The sequence below is a fragment of the Cavia porcellus genome, unplaced genomic scaffold (genome assembly GCF_034190915.1).
Source record: "Cavia porcellus strain 051 isolate PalLab524CR breed Dunkin Hartley unplaced genomic scaffold, mCavPor4.1 scaffold_14, whole genome shotgun sequence".
NCBI classification, from domain to species: Eukaryota; Metazoa; Chordata; class Mammalia; order Rodentia; family Caviidae; genus Cavia; species Cavia porcellus.
Window position 1 is genome coordinate 56,946,000 of NW_026947497.1, and position 24,667 is coordinate 56,970,666.

At 38.3% G+C, this 24,667-nt stretch overlaps 1 protein-coding gene across 1 annotated transcript in view; it reads right to left on the reverse strand.

The window, feature by feature from the left end:
* LOC100728917 (follistatin-related protein 5-like) overlaps nt 1-24,667 on the reverse strand; it is a 145,092-nt gene that overhangs the window by 62,937 nt on the left and 57,488 nt on the right. Inside the window, 5 exon segments of the mRNA XM_063260528.1 lie at nt 721-729; nt 5,468-5,602; nt 13,055-13,182; nt 18,335-18,356; nt 19,644-19,867. Coding sequence (XP_063116598.1) covers nt 721-729; nt 5,468-5,602; nt 13,055-13,182; nt 18,335-18,356; nt 19,644-19,867 — 518 coding nt within the window.

A 24,667-nucleotide genomic window follows, 5' to 3' on the forward strand; every position in this document is an offset into this window, starting at 1 on the left:
ATTTTATATTTTAATTGCCAATAAAATAAGTACTATCTTTTATTTGTATTTTAAAAGAATAGTTGGAACAAGTCTTGAAAAGCTATTTGGCCAATATCTGTCTTCTGACTAACCAGTTTACTTTATTCATGTTGAAGTGATTATTGATAAAGCAAGATAAACCAGAACCATTTGCACATTTGTTTTCTATAGGCTTTATCATTTCCCAAAGCCTGTACTATCTTCTTTCAAGTTTAGTTGATTTTATGATGAAATATTAAACATCCTTTCTAATCAATTTTCTTTGTATATATTGTAGGACCACATTAATTGCATTAACTGTGAAAAATTAAAATTAACATCCTAAAGTTCTGATATCAGTTTGAATTTATATTAGTTTACTTTCAATAGCATAGAATTATTTTTCCTTAGCTCCTCCCCATCTTTTAGTTGTTGATATCACAAAGGAACATTTTTATAGTCTGCCAATAGTTCTTTTAATTGCACTATTCTCTTAAATTTTGTTAAGTAAAATAAAGGAGGTGGAAACCAAACACATTATTACAATAATCCTATTTTTATAATCACCCATGTCTTCACCTTTACTAGATCTTTCTCTTTTTGCTCTGGTTCCATCCTGACTCCTGTGCTTTCTTTTCAACCCATAGGCTTTTCCCAGCATTTCTTGCCAAGCAAGAAGAACTGTAACAAATGCTAACATCTCCCTTTTTTGCAAGTGACTTGAACTATCTTTCACTTTCTGAGGACAGTTTCTGCTAAGTATCAGATTCTTGGTGCAGAATTCTGGTTTGTGTCTTTCATCACTTTCTACTTAGGCGCACTGCCATCTGGCTTCCACAGTTTTTATTTTATAAGGAACTGGCTGTCAGAAAACTTCTGAGGAGCAGGTTTGTGTTATTTCTCTTTTTCAAGAAACTTTGCTATTTGAAAATTAAATAATAATGTGTCTGGGTTTTGGTCACTGGGTTTGGTCACTTCGAGATCATCTTACCTTGAGTTCATGGAATGTCTCTTACCCATGCCTTTCATCAAAACTGAAATTCTTAGCAATTATTTCTCCAAATATTGCTTTTTTTTTTTTTTTGGTCTTTCTTCTTCTTGAGTTTTGATCAGCTGTAAGCAGTCAGATTGACTCCTACAAATATTACGAAGAAGTGAATTTTTGCTCACGTATTGTTTGGAGAATAATGGTAATCAATGAGCAAAACCACCTATAATTGCAAATACAGCTCCTATGGACAATACGTAGTGGAAATGGGCAACTACGTAGTAGGTGTCGTCTAAGACAATGTCTAATGAGGAGTTGGCTAATACAATACCTGTTAATACTCCAACAGTAAATAGGAAAATGAACCCTAGAGCCCACAGTATTGCAAGGGATCATTTACTATTACCTCCGTGTAGTGTTGCTAATCAGCTAAATACTTTTACTCCTGTAGGAATTGCAATAATTATTATAGCAGATGTACAATATGCTCGTGTGTCTATGTCTATTCTGATGGTAAATATGTGAACTCAAACAATAAATCCTAAGAATCCAATAGACATTATAGCTTATACCATTCCTATATACCCGAATGGTTCTTTTTTACCAGAGTAGTATGTAACAATATGTGAAATCATTCCAAAACCTGGTAAGATAAGGATATAAACTTCAGAGTGTCCAGAGAATCAGAATAAGTGTTGATATAGGATGGGGTCTCCTCCTCTGGCTAGGTCGAAAAAAGTTGTGTTTAAATTTCGATCTGTGACTAGTATAGTAATGCCTGCAGCTAGTATGGGTAGGGATAGGAGAAGGAGAACAGCAGTGATTAAAACTGATCAAACAAATAATGAGTTTGATATTGTGTCATTGCAGGGGGTTTTATATTAATAATGGTTGTAATAAAATTGATTGCTCCCAGGATTGAAGAGACACCTGCTAAGTGAAGTGAAAAAATGGTTAAATCTACAGAAGCTCCAGCACGTGCTAAGTTTCCTGCTAAAGGGGGGTAGATGGTCCACCCTGTTCCAGCCCCAGCTTCAATTATTGAGGATGAGAGTAAGAGTAAGAATGATGGAGGAAGAAGTCAAAAGCTTATATTGTTTATTCGGGGGAAGGCTATATATCAGGGGCACCAATCATTAAGGGAACTAATCAGTTTCCAAATCCTCCAATTATAATTGGTATGACTAAGAAGAAAATTAGAACGAAAGTGTGGGCTGTGACGATTACATTATAGATCTAATCATCCCCCAGCAGTGTCCCAGGTTGGCCTAGCTCTTCTCGAATTAGCAGACTCAGGGCGGTTCGTACTATCCCAGCTCAAGCACTAAAGAGGAGGTACAGTGTGTCGATGTCTTTGTGATTAGTAGAGAATAATCAACTATTAACTAACATAAGTACAGGCAGGTAAGATGGCCGAGTAAGCATTAGACTGTAAATCTAAGCACAGAGGTTGAACCCTCTTCTTATCAATGAGCCCCGAGGTGATAATTCATATTGAATTACAAATTCAAAGGAGCAGCTTCAATCCTGCCAGGGCTTCTCCCACCTTTTTTTTTTTTCTTTCTTTTTTTTTTTTTTTTTAAGGGCAGGAGATGTAGGTTGAAGCCAGGTGACTAGGGTATTTAGCTGTTAACTAAAGTTTCGTGGGGTTGGAGCCCACCAATCTAGTGAGGACTTAGCTTAATTAAAGTGTCTGATTTGCATTCAGTCGATGCAAGATGGAAGCTTGCAGTCTTTAAACAGGGGATAAATAATGTTTAATATTTACTTAGAGCTTTGAAGGCTCTTTGTTTGTTTAACCTAATCCTCTAGTACAGAATATTGGTTATTGGTGTGAGTGGAAGGAGAAGGGTGGAGATAATTAAGATTGTGGGGAGTAGTGAATTGTGTTTTGTGTGCTGGTAGTGTCATTTTATTTTTGTATTGTTTTTTGAAGGAAATAAGGTTAGTGATGTTGAATACACTAGAAATATAGGTTGAGCAGGGCTATGATGGTTATTGCAGTAGGGACAATGATGTTATTATTTTTTACTATTTCTTGAATAATTAATCATTTAGGAGCGAACCCAGTTAGAGGCAGAAGGCCTCCTAATGATAGGAGAGTAATTATTATTATTGTGGTTAAGAGTGGGGGAATATTTCAAGTGTGGCTTAGAGAGGATGTAGTTATGTTGTTATATATAATAAATATAGATAATATGGAGGCTGTGAGGAAAATATAAATGATATAGTCTATTAGTATAATAGATGGATTATAGATTAAAATAGCTACTATTCATCCTATGTGGGCAATTGATGAGTATGCTATGATTTTTCATAGTTGTGTTTGGCTTAAACCTCCTCATTCTCCTAATAGAATTGATAGGATGGCTGAAGATAGGATCAGGGGTTTGCTGATCATTGAGAATGATTTGAAGAGGATGGCTAAGGGGGCTATTTTCTGTCAGGTTAGTAGAATGAGGCTGGACAATAGAGGAATGCCTTGTTATACTTCAGGTACTCAAAAGTGGAAGGGGGCTATAGCAAGTATAACACAAGCACAAACTATATGCCCTGCAATCATAATGCAGAGCACAAATAGTCATACTCAGTGAATAATACATATTTCCACTTATATAACTTTCAAAATCTAGCATTAGTTGTATGTGGGAACGACAAGCTATATACCCCTTGTCTTCAATGCTGATAATACGTAGCACTATTAAATACTGTGATTTCAATAACAAAGTCACAAGGAGAACTTATTGAGGTCCAATCCCATCACCCACAATGCAAGATCCAAAGCTGAAAACTGTGCACAATTATAATTTTATCAAAATCTGATTTATGCTGTCGTAGCATTGTATGAAGTCTTTTGTACTGTCATAGAACTTCGTGATTAGAATAGGCACTTTGAAAGTAGCAATTTATGTGATCATTACTATAGCATTTGTACATTGTATGATCAACTTTCTATTAATTTTAGATTTGACATCATCATTTGAAGATGAAGCTCTGTAAATAATAAGTGACACCAGCTTTTCTCTCTTTCAAATATTTAGCAGAAATGTGATTGCAGTGAGTATGTTTCTAGTTTAATCTGAATTTAAAGACCAGCCTGATTTTTCCTGAAACATACATAACTTTAAACTGCTAGCAAAAAAATTTCGATCACCCCAGACTAAATCTGTAATCTGTACTATCTTCCACTAAAATGAAAATGAAGTTTGCCAGAGTCAGTGGTTTCAAAATCCAAGGCAAAGAAATGGAGCATACAGCAGTATTTATTCTCGCAGTAGATAAAGGGCCATTAAACTGGAGGTCACAATACAGGCATAGGCCTGGAAGTCCTAACATTGCCTAGTAGAGTAGCAATTCATACCTAACTCAGTACTGTACTGTGCATTCTCCCATCAGAACCAAACCATCAGACCTACTACCACCGTGAATGTGTAACCCCGGGAACCAGAACCTTCCAGGAGAAATACTGCCAGTCTTCTATTTGTGATCCTCGACACATATCCTGGTGTTCATCAGTAGACAGACATAACACAGACAAGGAAATGTATGAGTAGCCAAAGGCTGAAGGGATAGATGGAGGCATGAATGGGTGGACGGATGGGTATACTCATGTGAAGCTATTAATGATTCTCACACACACTGAATCCACGCAGAACACTGGGTTTCTTAGCACTTTCTGTTCTAATCAGGAATCGACATTAGAACACCAGTTTCAAGCCCACAGTGACTCAAAATTCTTTAAAAATGTAAGGCTGACTTGGGTCCCCGTCTATAAGAGGTTCTGATCATCAAAGGGTGCACTAGTCTGCACGTGAAGGTCCACTGGAAAGGCCTGCATGGATAATTCACTTCATGCCCACCCTAACCTCTAAGCTACCTGTGGTTCCCACTGTTCCGAGTCAGTGCAAGTGTACTTCCCGCGCTGAGGAGCAGTGAACCCTAATGCATGCCACAGCCTGGAGCAGGCTGTGAGGGAGGGAAGTGTTTGGCTGTGGCTGGGATCATCCTCGGGCTCAGCCTCAGGGCCCATTTCCCTGCCGCCTGTATGCTCTATGCCTGCTTAGCTTCTGGTTACCTGTTGCTCTAAGTGGCTGCTCAGGAAGCCCGTGCTTGCCTCAGCTCTTAGGAACAGAGACAAGGGAGCCTCTTTCCGATTTGTGATGATGACTCAGGGTATCTGAACTGTCCTTGAGTCTCCGCCCTTGGCTTGGGACCTATGCAGCAAAGGTCACTCTGGGGAGCCAGAGGGTGGTGTTGGGTGTGTTCATGAATCCGATTTTGTAAAACAGAGTAACTTGCTCAGTGCACCAGCCTCATGGGACAGAATGAGAAGAGAATTTGCGGAAGGTGCAAACAGCTTCCAGTTTCCCCAGTAATTATGAGTGACAGGCAGATGGCAGTGGGCGGGGCAGCTGGGAGAGCTGCCCACCCAGGTGAAGGTTCTCCAGCCCCACACTCAGCAGCTCCTATCTGCACCACCTTCTGGGACTGCACTTTCACCACCAGGACTCTGCTGAGCTTGGGCTGCACGACTTAAATGAATCTGTCCTTGACGTTGAAGGCTGAGGCCCACACGCACTGCTGGTACACCTCACCCTGGGCTTCGATGCAGACCTTGTCTTGCAGTAGGAGACAGAAAGCGACACCCACAGTGAGCATGCAGCGAGGGGAGCTCGTGCCTGGAGCTCGTATGGTAGCCACAGAAGGCGTTAACAGGGCAGGAGGCCCATGCACCAGTCTCCGTTCAGAGCGAAGTCAGTAACCAGGCCACACAAGGGCATCTAGGTCCTCACTCACTGAGTTTTCTAGAGAAACGTGCTACTTTCAGAATTTCTCTCTGGTTTACACCTCCACCAGTTCGCAAATGCACAGTGCAGCCAGCGCTCCCCGCATTGTCTCCTTCTCCAGCTCCTTGCAGGGCCGCAGGTCACAGGCCTGCACCTCCGTGGACCCATCCTCGGGCCACTGCATGCTGACCATGGAAAGAAGGTGCGTTGGATGGTCACGATGACTCAAAAACAAGGAAGAACCCGAAAGTCCTAACTCCTTCTTCTATTTTGTCAGTATATTATTGTTAAGGGATTCACGGTCTTTGTGATTCACTCCGAGAGACACAAGTAGAAGTCAGTTTAAACTGTGACTTAACTCATGATTTGTATCTTCATTTTAAATACATTAGTGATCCTCATGGTTTACAGTTAGAAAGTCTACTAAGAAGAAAGATCCATTGAACTGCATGCTAGATATATGTGCGATGATAAATGTCTATTGATGTAATAGTAGTAAACAACTATTTCAATGTTTCGCTTGATTCATTGTTTAGGTCTCAATGTTAATGGTTAATATCTAATTTATTTGATTTGTATAACCCAGTTATTATCTCATAGGCCAAGTTCTTTCTTTTTCAGTTTTTATGGAGGATTAGTTCTTCTGTACAGATCTCATTTAGTATTTGTGTTTAACAGACATGAAACAAATCAGTGACACTTTCAAAGCTGGTCACAATGGCACACACCCATAATCCTGGTTAATGATTGGGTTGAGACAGGAGAAACTTGATTCAAGGATTTCAGGAAAAGTCTTGTTAATATTGCAAACCCATCGCACAAAGAAATGAACACCTCGCTTTCACTATAAATTTCACTGAGAATTCGTTTTTTTTTTTTTTTTTTTTTTTTTTTTTAATAATGCTGGCAGCAGCTGTATCACATGTGACACCGAATAGTCACGTGATACCTAACACTGTAACCAGCGCAGTCACTACAGTTGGTTTTTCTGTTTGCAAAGAAGTTGGAGGATAGTCTAAATACAAGAGGACACGGTAGAGTCGTGGTCTGTTGTTTACGTTTTCCAAACACTTAGGCTAATTTGATAGGCGCCTGCGATGCTGCTGATATTCAAGTCCAGTCCAGGCTGCAGGCTCATTCCAGGTGTACAGAGACCCGCTCTCCCCAGAGAGCTCAGGCTGCTGGGCCCAGGGTGGGAACCTGGCGCCTGGCACAGCTGCCTCGGTGTGGGTGTGACGGACTGGGCAGTGGGGGCGGGATCCCATCACGGGTGCACGGAGCCACCACTGAGTCCTGGACACCCGGGGAAGGGGAGTCTGCACCCAGCACCTGCTCGGGCCGCGCGGCCCTGTGGTCATCGCTGCTGTCCGCTGACCTGCAACCACCCTCTCTGCAGCCGGCCTCTCTGCAGCAGGGCTGAGCCTCGCCAAGGAGGAGGAGGACTCATATGTGGAAACGACACGCATGAAATTCGCCCTTGAGGGCATCTAGAGGGGAACTTGGGACCTAAGTTCCGTGAAAGGCTTGGGATATAGGGAAATGGTTTACAAAGTCTTTGCTCTCCTGTAAAAACTGCGGAGAAGCCCTGCCAAAGCAATGAAAAGTAGGAGTGTCTGGAGACCTGTCAGCCAGGTAAGCACAGGGCCAGGCCGCGGGGGCGGAGCCACTGGGGGAAAGAAGCCCTGGCAGGGAGTCAGTTTCTATCTGCCTGCTGCTGCCCTGAGACATCCCTGGCCTAACTTCCAACCATGTCTACAGAGCTACTAAAGTTTCCTGATGGTCACATGGATTTTATTCTCTTTGTCTTACGTTGTTTGTTATTTCTGATGGTAGCCCATTAAATCCACTTAATAATAGCAAGCATACTTTTCAGATTACATAGATATTTATTTCTGTGTATTAGAACTGAAGAAAAACGTTTTTGTTTCATGCCTTAGACGTTTAGTGAATAAAAGGAAGATAAAAATATCAGAGAAAAAACATAAGATTAAGATAACACACCCTGAAGAAGAAAACCATCAGGAACAATATCAGAGTGTCATTAAGCCTCGTTCTGTAGGAACATACTCCACGGAGAGGGACAGGGATTAATAAGATATTAAAGCTAATGAAGATGAGTCAATAGAAGAAGATAATTCTGCTCCTAATTAGAACTTAGTCCTGCTGGGTTGTTTCCATATTAAACTGCATCTCCTGCATATATATTACCTTGTCCCAGAATTTTAGAGGATTACAAGATAGGTTACTACAGAAGGTGAAAGTTTTTAGTTCACAGTTATGGTCGTGTGAATGGTAGCACATTGTCTCATCTTCTATTTGTACCTCCCACTTTTCTTTATTGCAATGATTAACCAGCGAAATGCTTTGCCCTCCAATCTGAATTCCCACAGTTCTTTCCTCACTGGTTCTTCCTACTGAGCACAGGATGCCCATCTCGGAAGGCGACAGTGTTGGTAGGTCAGCTCCATTACCCTGGCAGGCCAGCTCTGTGGGCTCAGGCGTGGCTCCTGCTTCCTGGTCCCAGATCTACCAGTGTTCCTCACTGCAAGCAAGACTTGCAGTGCTGCTCAATTACAAACACAGTGAGTCTCACAGCATACACCTTGCCTCCAAACCTGAGAAATAAACTATAAAAACATTAAATGTATTTGCTTGCTTTACTTTTAGGTCATTTATCTACTTTTCTTCAAAAATCACTTTCTACAACTACACTTATTTCTCAGCCTTTCGTTCTAACCTACCTGACCTCCAAGAGCCTCTGATGGTATTATTCTTTTACCAAAGTGATGTTGCCAAACTCACCAGAGGCCCCAGAATTTCCCGTCACCCATCCTAGTCTTTTCCTGGGGTTCCAGGAGCACTCACTCCATGAGGAAGCCTGCATATAGCTGTGCATGTAAGTAACATGGGCGGGTGGAGAAAGCCTTGTCCTTGCATTACAGTTTCAATCGGCCTGTAATTTCCACTGGCCTGGGTTGTTTCAAACATTTGAATTCCTGTGAAATGTTCTCTTTTCTAAGGCAGAGAACAGCAAGTGAGAACCCCAAGGCCAAATCCAGCTCAGTGTCTGTGCTGATGTAGGCTGGGGGCTAACAATGTTTTCTCTGTCTTTTGCTGATTACAGAAAAACAGAAAGAAAAAAAAAAAAAGATACAGTTTTATGACATGAAAATAGTACACAAAATTCCGATTTATGCAGACTAAGTTCATAAGGACCCAACTGCACGCATCCATTTAAATGTCACTGATTGTTTTCATCAAGCATCCACAATGACCATCGAGATGCAAAGCAGAAGAGACTCATTACAGGGACATTCATTGGCTGAAGACATCATGAATGCCTGTTTTAACAGGAAGCTCCAGTCCAGATGTTACTTCAGTCCTCTTAGCTAAAGTCTTTCTGACTATAGCAGCTTCTTTATTTTCTGTTGCTTAATTTTATCTTTAGGAAGGCCAAAACTCAAACTAATTTACTGGCCTATTTCCTTTATATTAAACTCCTCCCATGGCTCTTTCATCCCAATTACTTAGTAAATATCATGATCACAGGATAACACGTTTCAGTTTGAGTTCTAAAGCTGTCAGTCTCCAGTAGAGTTAAATTGGTTTTACATTCATAGTCTAAGTGACAAGATGAAATCAGGTGTACAGCTAAGATAAATATAGCAAGAATCTCGTAGCTCACAAAACAAAAGTCAGAAAAAGAGATAAGACAGTCTGTGACACATCCTCAAAGCTGAACCTAATGTAATCTGATATTGCACTGAAATTGAATTTTAATTTAGAGCAACCAAAGAGTATTTTTAAGAGGTTTGAAGGAAGATTAAGTATTCCCTCATTTTTAATCTTAATCTTACTGATCACAAGTTACATTTGGAATTGCACTGTCATTCTCTTAACTTTAACTATGAAGGACAAACGTATGGTATTCATGCTTAATCTTTACTTATGGGAGGAAAATGATTCCAAAAGACACATTTCAACCACTTATACCAAAGAGATTTGTCTTCTAAAATCCTACAAACTAACTTCCTTCTATCCTGGAAACCCAGGCCATCTTAGGCAGTATATCCACATACAGAAATACTGAACACTTGGACCCTTGAGGTTCTTTCTACATGAAACAATCCAATGATAAATTATTGAATGAGATGTTTCACATCAATGACAGAATAACACTGTTTTGAGGGAATTAGAAAGTTGGAAATATCAAGATAGGGAGAGAATTAAATGTATACGTCTTTAGGGTTTGCAAAAGGGAATGAACACCCAAAGCCTGAGGGAATAGTAATTTTGCTACATTCGTTTAAACCTTGTTTCTTGAGCACTCATTGTGCATAAGGCACTGAACTGAGAGTGTGGAGAATAAAGAGTTATTCAACCTAGTCCTGGACTGCAAGAGAGAAAGGATGAGACTGTGGATTTCTTGTGATCAGTGTCACATGCTGTGGCGCCCATTTCCCTGGCACACACCCCTCAGTGCTGTGGAATGACTGACATTTGCATATGGTACCTATGAAATTCCCCTCTGCTGCTCGTGTAGCCTGGCACAGATGGTTGGCCTTAACAGCCAGCACTCATGCACTCAGAAGTACACCAAACCCCAACATTTAAATGTATTCTGCAGTAAGAATGAAAATAAGAATTGGTTTGTGTATACTTGATTTTATTTCGTATACAGAAGCTAAAATAATTAAATAAAAAAGTCTTTCTTTTTGCTATAAATGATTACCAACATATTTTATATTTAAAATTATAAGCAGGAATTAGTTTCAGCAGTTCACATTTTATATTGTTTCTATGATTTTACAATAATGCGTCAGCTGACATCTACTTAATTTCCAGATCCAAAGCAGTATGATGTCAGAAATTAAAAACACAACATTATGTGACAGTCACTCAATTCTGAGACATACAAACATGTCTCTTACTCTTCTTGTGTTTTCCTGAAGAGTACAGAACTTTTTGTTTTTATTTTACTTAGTATAGGATCACAAATTTCCAAAATGAAAATTTATCCTCATCTTGAAATATGCATTTCTAAGTTTACTTCACACACAATATGACTGTAGATTTGCAGAAACTATGATTTGGAAAACCTGAGGTAATGATTAGAAATTTCTTGAAATTTTCAGTGACCAGGTATTGCTACTTCACCATGGAGAAGGTTCTCTGGTTAGAGGCATGTGTGAAGGCACCCAACATTCCTAACTTCTCTTCATTCTTTAACTTACAGAAAGCTATACACAACTTATACAGTTCTTCCAATATATTATGCATTTGTATCTACTAATACATACAAATGCATTCATGCTTTGATTTATATAACTATTTGACAGCATATTTAGAATTGTCAATATATAGTATATAGATAAATAAATATACTGCATATATGGAGTAGTTTTTCATTTGTTTGTTTGTTTTTTGGCATCAGGGATCAAACTCTTGACCTCGCGCTTGCCAGGCAGGTGTTTATGCCACTAGTCTAAATTCTTGGTCTCATGTGTAGTTTTTATTTCTGTATTTTTAGAGGGATGTCAAAGTGTTTCAACAATGTAAAGATAGAGATTCAGCTAAGTGAAGTTCACATCAATGTTGCTGAGGCATTTCACCAAACTACAGGCTTAAATGCTTGTTTTTTCAGCTCTGGATTCCTAGTCGCTGGACTAACCCATTCAGGGCCATCACAGTTGTTTTTGAAAAACTCATTCTTTACTAGCTGATACCATTAAATTCTACATGACATAGGAAGAAGATAGATTCTTTGTCTTTAAATTTGCAAATCAGACTTGAGAGGTAATAGTTTTGTGGTAAACAAAACTAAACAGAGTAGACTTCATATATTACTTTCTTAGTACTGTTTGGAGCTAATGTTTCAAGTTCTATGATATACCCATGGTGCCTGCACATCTCAGTATCAGTAAGAAGTTTAAAATTCTGTGATATAATTGTGTCAGTAGAATGGTTGATACATTGTGTCAAGTTAAGAAGTGAGAAGTTCAGAAGCTTGATGAAGTGATTCAGAAGTGGTCAGGGTGCTCACTCTGTAAACATCCTCAGCCTATGCAAAAGGAGGGCACAGGGATGGTGTGGGTGGGTAACCCGCCATCAGTTTAAGGGAGGAAAAGAGGCTGACTCCTCGCTGTTTGTTGTTGCTGCTCTTACTGTCTTTTGCAGTCAGAACTGTTGCCCTTTGCCCTGCTACCCTGCCTCGGAGCCAGCTGGTTACAGACTGAAACCTCCACAAACTGTGAGCTAAACAGATCTTTTCTTTCTTGATTTTGGGTGTTGGGTATTTTGTCCCAGTAATGAGAGAAAAGTAACCAAGAAAATCAACTACGGACTTTTATAGTAGTCATAAATGCTATGATATAAAATGATTATGCTCAAATTTAAATAATAATTTTTACATTACATTTCTGTATGTTCTACATATTTTTGTGAAAATATGAATCATTTATATGAAAAATAACATTTGGTTTAGCAGAAGCAAATATCTGTTTTTATGCATGTGTATAATATACATAAAGACACAAGCACACCTTATTGAAATGGATTTAGTATTATAAAATAGAATTACAAAAGAAAATAAAATTACATGTGCAGTTTAAAATGTTTTTGTACTTGTAGTAAAACTATAAACATCAAAAATGGAGATAATTTTACTTAGCAATTTAGCTTATGACGGAAATACCTTTAAATTAAATTTTATTCATTTCAACAGTCATGGTCATACTGAATTAAATGTTTTCCTTTATTTAAAGAACACAAAATAGCTTTGTTCCACAGCACACCCAGGGGGAATCTGGTGGATGTTTTGGTACTGACACATTGATTTCCTAGTTCTCATCCCAGCTCCTGACTGTCAGTGCTAAACTGTGTTGCATAACAACCTTTGCACCAGGAAGGAGAGGCTGGAGAGGGGCTGCCTTTGCAATGCAGGAACAAAGTGCTTCCAGGTCACTGTCTTTCATTTTACTACAGTAATGACCGCCAATGGCAATGGACGTCCTCTCAAATTAAGAACCTAATTAGGGACATCGTTGACTGCTGAGTTAGCTTGTGATATTTTAAATGTTAAACTAGTATCTGGAAGCCTAAATTATGTGACTTTGTTTTCATTCTTAAATATAAAAATCTTCATCAGTTAAAGGTCAGTATCACAGCTTCAATATTTTCTAACACCTGTCTCATGCATGTACAGAGTCACTCTATTTCCAAAATGCAGGTCTACACAGCACAGTTGCTGCATGAAATCATGAAGAAATGCTTAAAATACAGTGCTTATCTGAAATCCGAGAAGCTTTTCACTGGGCTTAATGTGCCTCTGAAATTCACATTCTATGGGTTATGTCACTTTGATTCCATCTTCATAAAAAACATAGAACATGTTCCCAATTCCCAGACCTTAGAAAGTGAAACACATTCAAAAGTGCAAGATAAAATTATCAGAAAGCTTGAAAGCAAAGACCAAGAATCCCTTATAGCTCTAGCAGGAGATCAAATTGTAAAGTTTATGATGCTACTGAAGCCATCTCTATGGAAATCACACTGCAATCCCAAGCCAATTTGTGTTCCTATGCAAACATTCAGATTTATTCTTACTAATCTTAATTTAGTGGATTCTTTAACTTACTAAATGTCTCATATATTTTAAACAACTATGAAGAGAACTACAAACTCTTTAATAAATAGATTATTTTGATTCCTTACCCACATAATTTAGTTGTGAAGAAATAAAAGTAATTGCCAAGAATTAATTTTATTGTGATATTTTTAAAGTTCTCTGATTAAAATAAAATTTTATTTTTTGTGGGAATTTACATAATGGCTTTTAGGAGATCAGCAGATTTTAAGAATATATATTTTCACAAACTATATATTGATGATATGATGCTACATAGAAAACTTGCGTTAGTTTTATATAAGCATTTTTGAAGTTGTAGTTCTATAGTTAAAAATAATATAGTTAAGGTAGTAGAAAAACATCAGGGTAACAATTTAAATCATATTCTTAGTTCTTTCCCATGACAGCTCTGGGTGTGTGGCATCTCATAAATTCACTGCCCTGCAGAGAACATGGCTGGTGTGAAGGCATGAGCTTGGGTGTTCCCAGGTATGTTCACACCCCTTCTTCTGTCTCCCCATTCTTTGCTCTTTCTAAACGCTCTCAGCCCTTCCCAACACTGCAAAGTCTTCTTCCTCTGACCTGAACCTGCATAGCTTCTTTTTCCAGTTGTACTGATCTGAGCGGTAATCAACTTTATTCTGCCTAATTTCATCCTCCATTATTCAGTGTAGCACTTGCTCTTAAGGACAAGAAATACAACTGCAATCTCATAATGAGAAAAGCCAGTGACTGCTCCTTAAAATGTTGAACTAATAAAAATATCTGTAAGGAGAACACAGTTAAATACAAATTAAAGTTTGTTTCCAGTTTGGGGATCAATCCCGGCCCCTTGAACATGATCTAAGCATGTGTTCTATTACTGTACTACACCTCTAACACAGTGGATATTCATTTTTAAAAATAAGAGAAGACAATTGAAGATGGGTATGGAGGAAAAGAGATGATAGAAGCTTCTCTGGACATTTATGGAGAATTCAAAGTGAAATCTTCCATAGTGTGTATTCTTAGTAAGTTAATTAGCATTTTAACATTTTCAGTTTTAATTTATAATATCTTAATACTGATAGACATAATCAACACAAGCAAAAGTTATTTGAGCTCCAGTAATATTTCCAGGTATACAGGGTTTGAACCTCCAGCCTGGTAACCACGTAGGCTTCAGGCACACCTGCTTGAGGTGGTGCCCTGCACTGTGTCATCTCATGTCTGATGCCCCAGCCCGTGTCTGCCATCTCTCAAGGTTAGGCCTGAGCGGACTGCTTTTCTGATTTTCATCCCTGTTGAAGACAGACAGGTGTGCTTTGTCTTTTCCGGGTTAATTTAATGGAGTAGACTGGCTTTAGAAGGGAATCCATAATTGTTTGTTCCTTATGCATTCTCTTTGCTTTGCTTTCCTCCTCTGCAGGAGCAGCATATAAGACTTACTTGCAGTCTTCCTAGAGGAAAGTATTTCCCAGAGGATTTTCTAATCAATGCTGCGCCTTTAACACATAATGGACTGGGAAAAATGGGTGTGGGCATCTTGTTGTCCCCACCCTCAGGAGAGAGACGGGTGCTCAAGAACAGTAGCTGCCATGTTAATAGAATTGCATCGTTTATTATACAAGGTATATATTTTATATGATTTGTATCAATAATAAAGTTTGAGATGTATGTTTTTAACAATCATGAAAACAGATTTTAGACATTTTCCTTCCTCTGACTTAAATTGTCCTTAGTATTTACAATGTATCACTAGCAAGTTATAATTTTATGATGTTAGTAATCAAAGGTACTTGAACGGTTTTGGTGTTACATAGTTTCATTGGTTGATGTTAGCCTCTTTATTTTCACTGGATATACAGAAAACTAAAGAACAACATAAGTAAAAATAGGCAATCTACATTGCTCTTCTCACCTCAAGTAACCTAGCAAGGACAAATTTTCAGTTCATGAATGGTCCCACTTTAATATTCTGTGTTTGCAACTAAAATGTAATAATGCAAAGAATAAAATTAATAAGGTTATTATACTATGTTCAACTAAAGGAAGACTTGTTTAAGGATTCAATTCCTATCACTACAAAAGAAATCTAGAAAAGGAGCACCACTTGACTACAAAGTATATTGGGCCAGAATGGCAATATTTAGATACATTAGTAAGTGTAGTAATATAATTAATGATGTTATTATTTGAGTATTAGTGGAAGATGAGTCTTCACAGGATAAAATGGTTTAAAGTTCTTTTATTTAGGGTTTCTTCCATATATACACTTACTAAATTAGACTTAATAACACAGCTGATCTATTTCTCCATTAAGTAAACATCAAGAAATATGTTATTAAATTATAGTGTTAAATTATATTTGATTATAACCTTTAAAATCATTGCAAAAGAAAATCAATAGTATTGAAGATATAAATATATATTTAAGAAAATATCCAGTGGCTTACTTGCAAGTAGAAATATTTTAGCTTGTGAAACTATGCTTTAACCTAATGAAGTTTCTTTCAAAGTTGAAATATTTTAGGGCAATTATTAGATCTTATATATCTTTGAGTTGCAAACTCTCCAGTGTTTGACATTTACCGGATCTTTGCCACGTGTGTCACCAAGTGAGGCAGGAATTTCCTCTCTTCATATGCTCTTCCTACCTCCCCAGACACACAGTGAGTAGACACAGAGCAGCAGGTGCGCTGTCCAGAGCATACATACTGCGTGCTGGGTATGAAAATGCACTGAAAAGAAGTCAAGTGTGTTCGGATTCCAAACCCTCAGCTAGGTGCTATCCCCAGGCATTTTCAAAGGCTTTACAGTAAGTACCCATGCCTTTCTTCTTGAGATTTAAAAAAAAAAAAAAAGTGTTTTTCTGGGCATTTTAAAAATTAATTTCTTTTTATCATTTAGAAGTACAATAGCTAAGGAATTCAGTAGGCTCTTTCTCACCATCATTTCCACTCTCTGCTGTTAATGTTACAGAACCTGAGATTCTTCCTCGGGGTTGTCTCTGCTGGCTATGGCAGAAGGCAGACACACAGGGAAGACACACTGCCAGGATGGGAATAAAAGTGAATCACAGAGATCCGTGGTTCACGTGGTTATTACTGTCATTTTCAAACATGGTGGTAGAAATTGACTTTGGAAGATTTGATTAGCTAATTTTTCGTTATTCTTATGAAATAATTATATATATTGGGGACTTAGCTCAGTGGCATAAGTGCCTGCCTTGCAAGCATGCAGTCGTGAACTTGATCCCTGTTACTAAAAAAAAATAATAATTATACACACTATGAGGAGTCAGTGATTATTCAATTTTGTATATTATCTTTCATCATCATTCTTTTAGGATATGATTTGATTGTGAAGTCTTGTAGTATAATAAAAAGGAATTGACAAAAGTCCATGAATAAAAATAAAATATGTGGCCTTCTGGAGTCTATGTTTAAACTTTTTTCTTTGAAGAAACAACAACGTAAACTGATGAAAATTCTATATAAAAGATTTAAACATTTTTCCCAAGTATATTTCTTGTATGCATCTTAAAATTATCTAAAAAATATATATATACTAGCTGTCACATATTGTGTCAAGTAAAGTTATAAATAATAAGAGCATAATTGTTTAATAAAATACTTCTGAGTACTGTATACAATTCTAAAAATAAACTTCTGTGTCAGTAAAATTATTTCTTATAATGATTGTATCTCAGAATGATTTTGATCAGCCTGAAAGTATCCTGTACATTTGCGATGGACTTGAAGAATGTCTTTATACTCTCAGGATATCAGAGGTGACTGCAAACTTCGCTACCCCAGGTCCGCAAGGAGCGCGCCCCCTGCACTCTGCTCTGCCTGGGAAGCTCTGGCTGTGGGGAGGTGATTGACGCACCGCCTGCTTTCCAGTGTAAGCCGCAGAGGCGCACTGGAGGCGCTGGACCCCTGACTCCCTTGCACTGTACCTTCCACCACGCTGCTGTGATGAAATCCATTTAAAGACACTCAGAGAAATATTTATTTTATTGATCTCAAGAGGCACGGGAGTTTTAAGAGACGGGTCAAGTTCATTTCGACAGTGATCGAATTATCCGAGTAGAAGCAGTGCACGGAGCTCCATTAGAGCTCTGCGGGAAGCCAGAGTACGGAGGGCATGTGCAAGTCAGAGATGCTGAGAGAGCGGGAAGTGCCACCAGAGCCACCGAGGAGGGTGCTGTGGCTCTTCAGGGTGCCCGGGGGTGGGGTTAGGGGTAGGGGCTCCAGACCGCCCTCCAGCTGCCCCGTCCCCACCCGAGCAGCTCTGGTGGGCAAGATGAGCGCCTTCTCCCTAAGAATTTAATCAAAGCAGCAGCTCGGACAGGCTATCGCAGCACTGGGCATGCTTCTAAGCCTTGGTGACTAAATGAGGAAAACACTAGCCTCGGCCATAGCTGACACTGGCGCTTCTCACAGAGGCTTCCGAGTCCAGGGGTTCTGCAGCCGCCCTGGCCTTTGAGATCTACAGGCCATAGGACAGGCTAGCCACTCGCCTGCAGCCTGCTGGTCTGGAACTGCATTTGGAATGAGGCCTTACAGGTTTGTGATCCTCTCTCACAGAATTTACATTCCCTTGATAAGGCAATAGGTTTATAATCTCTCCTCCTCAGCCTTAATCGAGGATATTATGTAAATTATGTTAATTACAAGTATTTACATTTCTTTGACCTTATTTTGGGCTATTAGAAACATTTCAGTATAATTGTATTGTAAGGAAACTGAAACCAATAATGGGTCACTGTGAGAGAAAGTGAGAGTGTTAATGCTAGCAGATTTACATAAGAATATTATTATATAATCAAATGATATATTGAATCAACATATAATAAGATTAAGCTAAATGTCAAAATGAATCATAAACAACAAATTGAATAAAAATCAAGCAAAATAGTACAGTATCAAAAATAATTGAGTTTAGTACCTTCTTCTCTCCATAATGTTAGCTACTGAAGCATGTTAAAAAAGAAAAAAGAAGGAAAACAAAATGAGTAAAATGAACTTTATATTAATAATATAGATAATTATTTAAAAGATCAAAATATACATGTAAATATACTGTCAGTGGAATTTAAAAAATTACTTTAAATTGACAAAGTACTAAAATGTTTGCCACTCCTATAAGGCACTCCATACATTTCTAGAGATAGTTATTCTTTAATAATTGCATTAACCAAAACATTACCTGCAACAGTGAAGAGAACAGAATATTTTATGTATCAAAAGATATTTTCAAAATAAGCACTGTTAAACCAGTTGACAGTTTAATTAAGTTACCAAAGGAACTCATAAAAATATTTTAAAATTTTCAGTAATCACTGTCCGTAATATGAGATATTTCTGAACAAGATGAGGTTTTAGAAATATACTTTCCTAAACACACACAGTGTCTATTTTTAAATAATGTGTCTATTCACTGCTTGAAATCAGACAGAGTGAAAATACATTTAATATATCTTGTTTCCATGCATACTGAATTATTTCTGGAAGTCGCTATGTTATACATCATACATAGACAAAATCAGAAAAGACTCACAATGTTAAAGTCAAATAAAAAATAGCAGTTGAAAATATTGTGAAGAAAATATCCATTGCTTTCATAATTCAGAGTAACACAGAATCTGCGTATTTTCAAGGCTAAACAAAGTAGACCGAAGGAAGGTGAGGTAGTGGAACGTTTTGCTGGGTCTAATTCAGAGTACTCCCCTCTCACTTTCTAGAAGAGCTCTCCACCCCTAGGAACAGAGCGCATGGAGTCCTGCACTGCTTTCCTGAGGCCCAGGCCTAAGTCCTGCAGGTCGCCTCACTGCTCGCACCTGTTCAAAGAGTAACCAATCCTTGGGGAGCCCTGCTGGGCTTTTCCTGCTTCTCAGAATGGCTCACAGGAGCCTGGCACAGGGCGCTGCCCCACCCTGCACTGTGCCGGCTCCACTCAGCTTGACCTCCCAGGGGGGAGCAGCGCGGGGACCTGGGCACAGCGTGGCCATGGGGTCCGGGGTCTGGAGTGTGGCACTCCTTACGCAGGGATCGCGTGGGCCTCACCCCAGGTCAGACGCTGTGAAGGTGAAGCATCTCCATTTGCCAGTTAGTCCATGAAAAGGCGGCCTGGTTCTCAAAGAGAACCACAGACCCGGAGGAAAGGGGCCCTCGGAGCAGGTGACCACAGCCGCCAGGAAAGGCAGGCGCTGCACACAGGAATATTAGGTCCATGCGGAACAGACAGACAGACAGACTTGCTCCCTGGCCTGGGTTGGCGCAGGGAGGGTCAGCTGCCCGGAAATGAGGTTCAGATAGAAGAATCTAGCTCCAGGGCGCAGAAGGGGCTCAGAGAGCCTGGAAAACACAGAGCCACACTGTCCGTGCGACAGTCGGATAGTTTCTACAGTGCAGAGAACTGCATTCTCCTCTGTAGCTTTAGGAAGGGTTGATTCACGAGCAGACAGATAATTTCTCAAATCTGAAACAGCAGGTAACAAAGCACATCTGTCAGACAATGAGGTCAGAGCTACAATCCCAAGTTAAAAGGACACCCGTCTCTGTGCCACAGAGCTTATATTCCAGCTGAGGAGATTAGAATCCAAATCCCAGTAGGGAAAAAATGCAGTTACAAACTTAGTGGGCAAGCACGAGAGGGCCATCCCTCCTATCATTCCATAGTGATATGAGCACTCCTGTTGGGTGAACTGGACATGAGAGGCTGAAGCTGGGAAACAGTCCTTATTGACCAAGGTTCAAATAAAGTGGGAGAGGTTTGAGGGTGACTCTGGGAGAAATATAAAGATTCTGTTTCCAGGGGTCTGACAAGCTTCTGACTGCACGACATAGCCCTGCTGTTTGTTAGAACAGAGACAGGTTTTTAAGTCAGACCTCAGCTTATGGGTAAGAAGACTGGTTACACCCGCCCTCACTCCTATTGGAGAGTGCCCTCTGCACCAGCTGGCTGCTCACAGGCTCCTCCCTGAACTAACCCTGTATCTGAACCTAACTCAGTTGGCCCTTGAAGCGGTCGTCCCAGTGGTCTGTGGGATGCTGCCTGCCAGCTAACCAAGCTGGCTTGTGCCCCGTCTGCTCCTCCACGGGCGACTTCTTGCGTTTTTTTTTTCTGCCTTACAACATCACCTTGGCCATTCTAGCATCGCACGAGATGGAATTCAAGGACCAAATAGTGAACTTAGAACTCCATAAGCTAAAATCATACTGTTACAACATACAGCAGAAATGTTAGGATGTGACATGAAATTGGTACATTCACAATCATGGTTTGCTTTGCGAACACATTGCTGTCAGTGTTTTAAAAATGAAAGTAATAAATAAACAAAAATTCAATAATAAAATGATCAGAACTGAGCTACTCTGTTGAGGAGGAACTGTTTTTGGCTTTACTAGATTTTCAAGAAATTTACTTTCTACAAAGTAAACTCTAAAAAAGGTCTATCTTTGTTTTCCAAAAGGCTGAAATTGCTTTGGCATTTTCATGCAGCACAACATAAGTGCACAGGGACACATGTAAATGCTTGACATCACAAAGTGCACTGTAAACTGAATATATAAAACTAAACATCAGCACGGTTCCTGTAAAACAGTCACAGAAAAGAGCATTCAGCAGGTGGACCCAGAGGGACTCAGCCTCAGGATAACAGAGTCTCAAGCACAGGGCTTCCAAGAAAAATCCACAGGAGAGGTGGAGGAGAAGAGAGGCGGGAAGGATGAGGCCCTATAATGGCTCTGAATTAGTTTAGAACTTTAGATGGTGAATTTGATAATCTATGTGTGATTTTTAAAGGCTCAAAGGAAACAGCAATTTCTCAACTAAGAACATAATGAAAAAAAGCAATGAAAATAGGCTTCATGCCAATGAAATATTTTAAAAATAATTTCTTAAAATTCTTAGGGTCTAAGATTATTTTCCTAAGATTTATAAATTTTCAAAACTCATATGCTAATTATATTTGATATTTTTAGATTTTATATCAAGCTGGAAACATATTACTTATGATACTTAAAAGTATTGCCAATGTCTTGTGGTAATAATAAGAGCAATAGAAACTATATGACAATATTGATAAAGGACAAAACTCTAAATAAAATTTAAGCAAAAATTAACCAGAATATTAAAGATTTACCAGATAGACACGTTCCTGGAATGAAAGAATTACTTATTAAAAATGTAATGAAGAAATCAATTTATTACAACATACCAAAAGTGACTCATCAATGTAATTTAAATAAATGTAATCTACTAAGGTGAATCACATATTACTAAGTGTAATATAAATACTGTTTGTGAACCAACAAACTAAAAATAAAGGTATATGTATAAATTAATAAAATAGTGACACCTAAATAATAAATTTTGAGAACTAAAATATGGATGTGACCAATAATTGAAATTATGTTTTTGATAAGTGACCAATTCACTAAGCCAACAAAATGCTATTTGGTGAAAGTTAGAAGATAGAAGAATCTGAATATAAGATGAAATAAACCAAAAAGGGTTATATAAAGTTACTAAGATAGGCTAATTATGTAGCTAAATCTAAAATGAAATTCTAATATTTTTCTTATGTAAGAATTAGATGATGTGAGATACGATTTTGTTTACAATGGCCTGAAAGCATAACATATTGATACGGTTCTAAAATATAAAAATATAGCAAACTAAGTACTGTAGCATTTCCTAAAAGTATGATAATTGGAAAGCTCTATTATTATTAGGTTGACACACTGAATATCATAATACACAAAGTTTATTCAGACATTACTTAATTTAAAAATTACCAGATTATTTGTCTAGAATATATTCTATTTCATTTTATGAAGGAAGAATGTGAATTGAGCATTTCTAAAATTGTGAATTAACCATTTTTAAAAAGGTATCAAGAAAAACACCCGGAATTCAGCTGTGTTGTTGGATCTCTTTATCTTAGACATCTTTCCGATGTTTTGTTGCTTTTTGTAGAAAACAAATATGTGCAGAGATGCCTCTCTCTGGTAGGCCAGTTGAATGCACAATGGAAAAGTGTTGGCTCACATTCTTTTATCTGTTTTAACTTATTTTCCCTTTATTCACAGGCACAGTTTTAATAACTATGTTCTCATAAGGATTTCTGCTTTATTTTTTTATTTATTTATTTATTTATTTATTTATTTATTTATTTTTGTCTTCTCAGTCTTCGTATTTTGCCTTTGCTGTTATTAGTCAGGTGTGGGCAGTGCACTGTGCCTAGTTCATCACAGGGCATCTGTGCGTGTGCATAACCCACCTTCAGTGTTTTTTATGTTGTCCCCATCCTCCCTGTCAACCCTTCTGTCCCTCCATTTGCATTTTTTTCTTCAACTCTTTTTAAAAATTCCTTTATCCTTCCTTCTTAATCCTCCACTCATCTCCTGTTCCCCTTTTGTTTGAAAGTTTTCCTATTTATTAGTTTAGCCATATGTTGGTTAATTGATTGTGTCACTTGAGTGAGAGAAGCTCAACTAAACTGGTTTAGCAGTGCCCACACTAGGGTGTAGAAGACTTGATGTAGGGTGGCGGACCTGCTTCCATTCTTCAGAGGACCTCCAGTGCTCATCTCCACCTTGGACATTCCCTCCTGGCTTCCAACGTGGCTCCTTCCACCTTCTGTCCTCAACTCTTCATTCTTCCCTCGCAAACTGGTGGGTCTCCTGATAAGGACCTGCAGGAAGACTGCAGTGAGCTCCAGAACTTGGACTGGAGGCTTTGGTCTTTGTGTGCAGACGCCTTCTACACGCTTCCTCATCTAACTCTATGGTGAGCACCAGAATCTGATCTTGTAAATTATCATAAGTTTGCATATCTTGTTTCTCTAGTAGACACTGACAGATTCAAGCCACTATAAATAGTAGGGTTCCACAAACATCGCTGATTCCACCAGCCATCCAGATGGCTGTGTCCTGTGCATGTCTCTGTGTATGTTCATGTGTTTACCATGATATCCAGTCTTCACCTTACTTATTTCTATCAGTACACATTCCTGCCCGGAGTGTGAGATTCTTTAGGCAACTTCTCTGGATTGGTTTCTGAAAGCTAACTCCAGCAATCTGTGCAATTATTCATCCCATTTCATCCATAGTTACCTATTATTTTGTATGTGTATGTGCTTGCATATGTGTATGCATTAATATGATGTGTTAATACACATGTATGTATTAATATGAATATGTATTTGTTAATATGTAAATTAGTGTATTTGTGATATTGAATATATTTGTAAATATTTCAAGACAAATATCTTCTTTCACTTACGTCCTTAACTCATTATTTCTATAAGTGTACTAAAACTGTAATGTATTATAGATTATTTATATATAATATAAATATACCACCTTTATATATATATATATATATATATATATATATATATTTCTTTTGTCACATTTTAATAGGTGGGTATATGTGTAATACAATGGTTTTGTCATATCATGTTAATTTGTTCTCCATACAATATAAAAAGCTATCAAATATAAACAAACATAACATGGATACACTATGTATCCTTAAAATGCACATTGAGCTTCTTTGATTAACCTTACAACATATAAGCTCACATTGTAAGCCCCAAATATTTTTGAATCTCAAATTTATCCTTCCAGTTTTTTCCTACCCTTTATTTTTTATCATTAATTTGTCTCAATGGAACCAAAAGTTTTGATAAAGTAATTTTTCTTCCAGACGGAATCCTGTGAAACACCTAACATGCTCTGAATATATTATAAAAAGTCTGTTCAGATTTCTCTTATTCATATAAACAATAAAATCTACACAGTTACAGACCTCATATACTTCATTTATTACATAACTGAAATATAAAATTATTTGCAACCATTATATACAGTGTTAATCTGCTATTCCTCAATGGAATGGATGATTGAGAGCAATAACTAAGCCTTTTATTAATGCCTTTCATCTAGTCACCATACTTTATGTATCTGGAGCTTATGACTAATTAAAAGTGATGGATTCCACATTGAATTTCTTGTCTCTGTGAGCAAACACATTTGTAGCGCTTAGTGATGTCACATGTGAGGCAGCAACAGTGTAGTGAACTCCCTGTCACATACTATGGTGCCTACCTGTGAGCATCTACTTTCCATAGCTATTCGTGGGTAAACTGCCTGCCTTTCAACTGAGAGATATTTCTATTTGTCCTTTGCTTTGTCTGATAGCTTAAGTTGTGTACCACTGAAGCATATTTCTTCAAAATGTGAATTTACGTAAGGGAAATGTTTAAGCTCC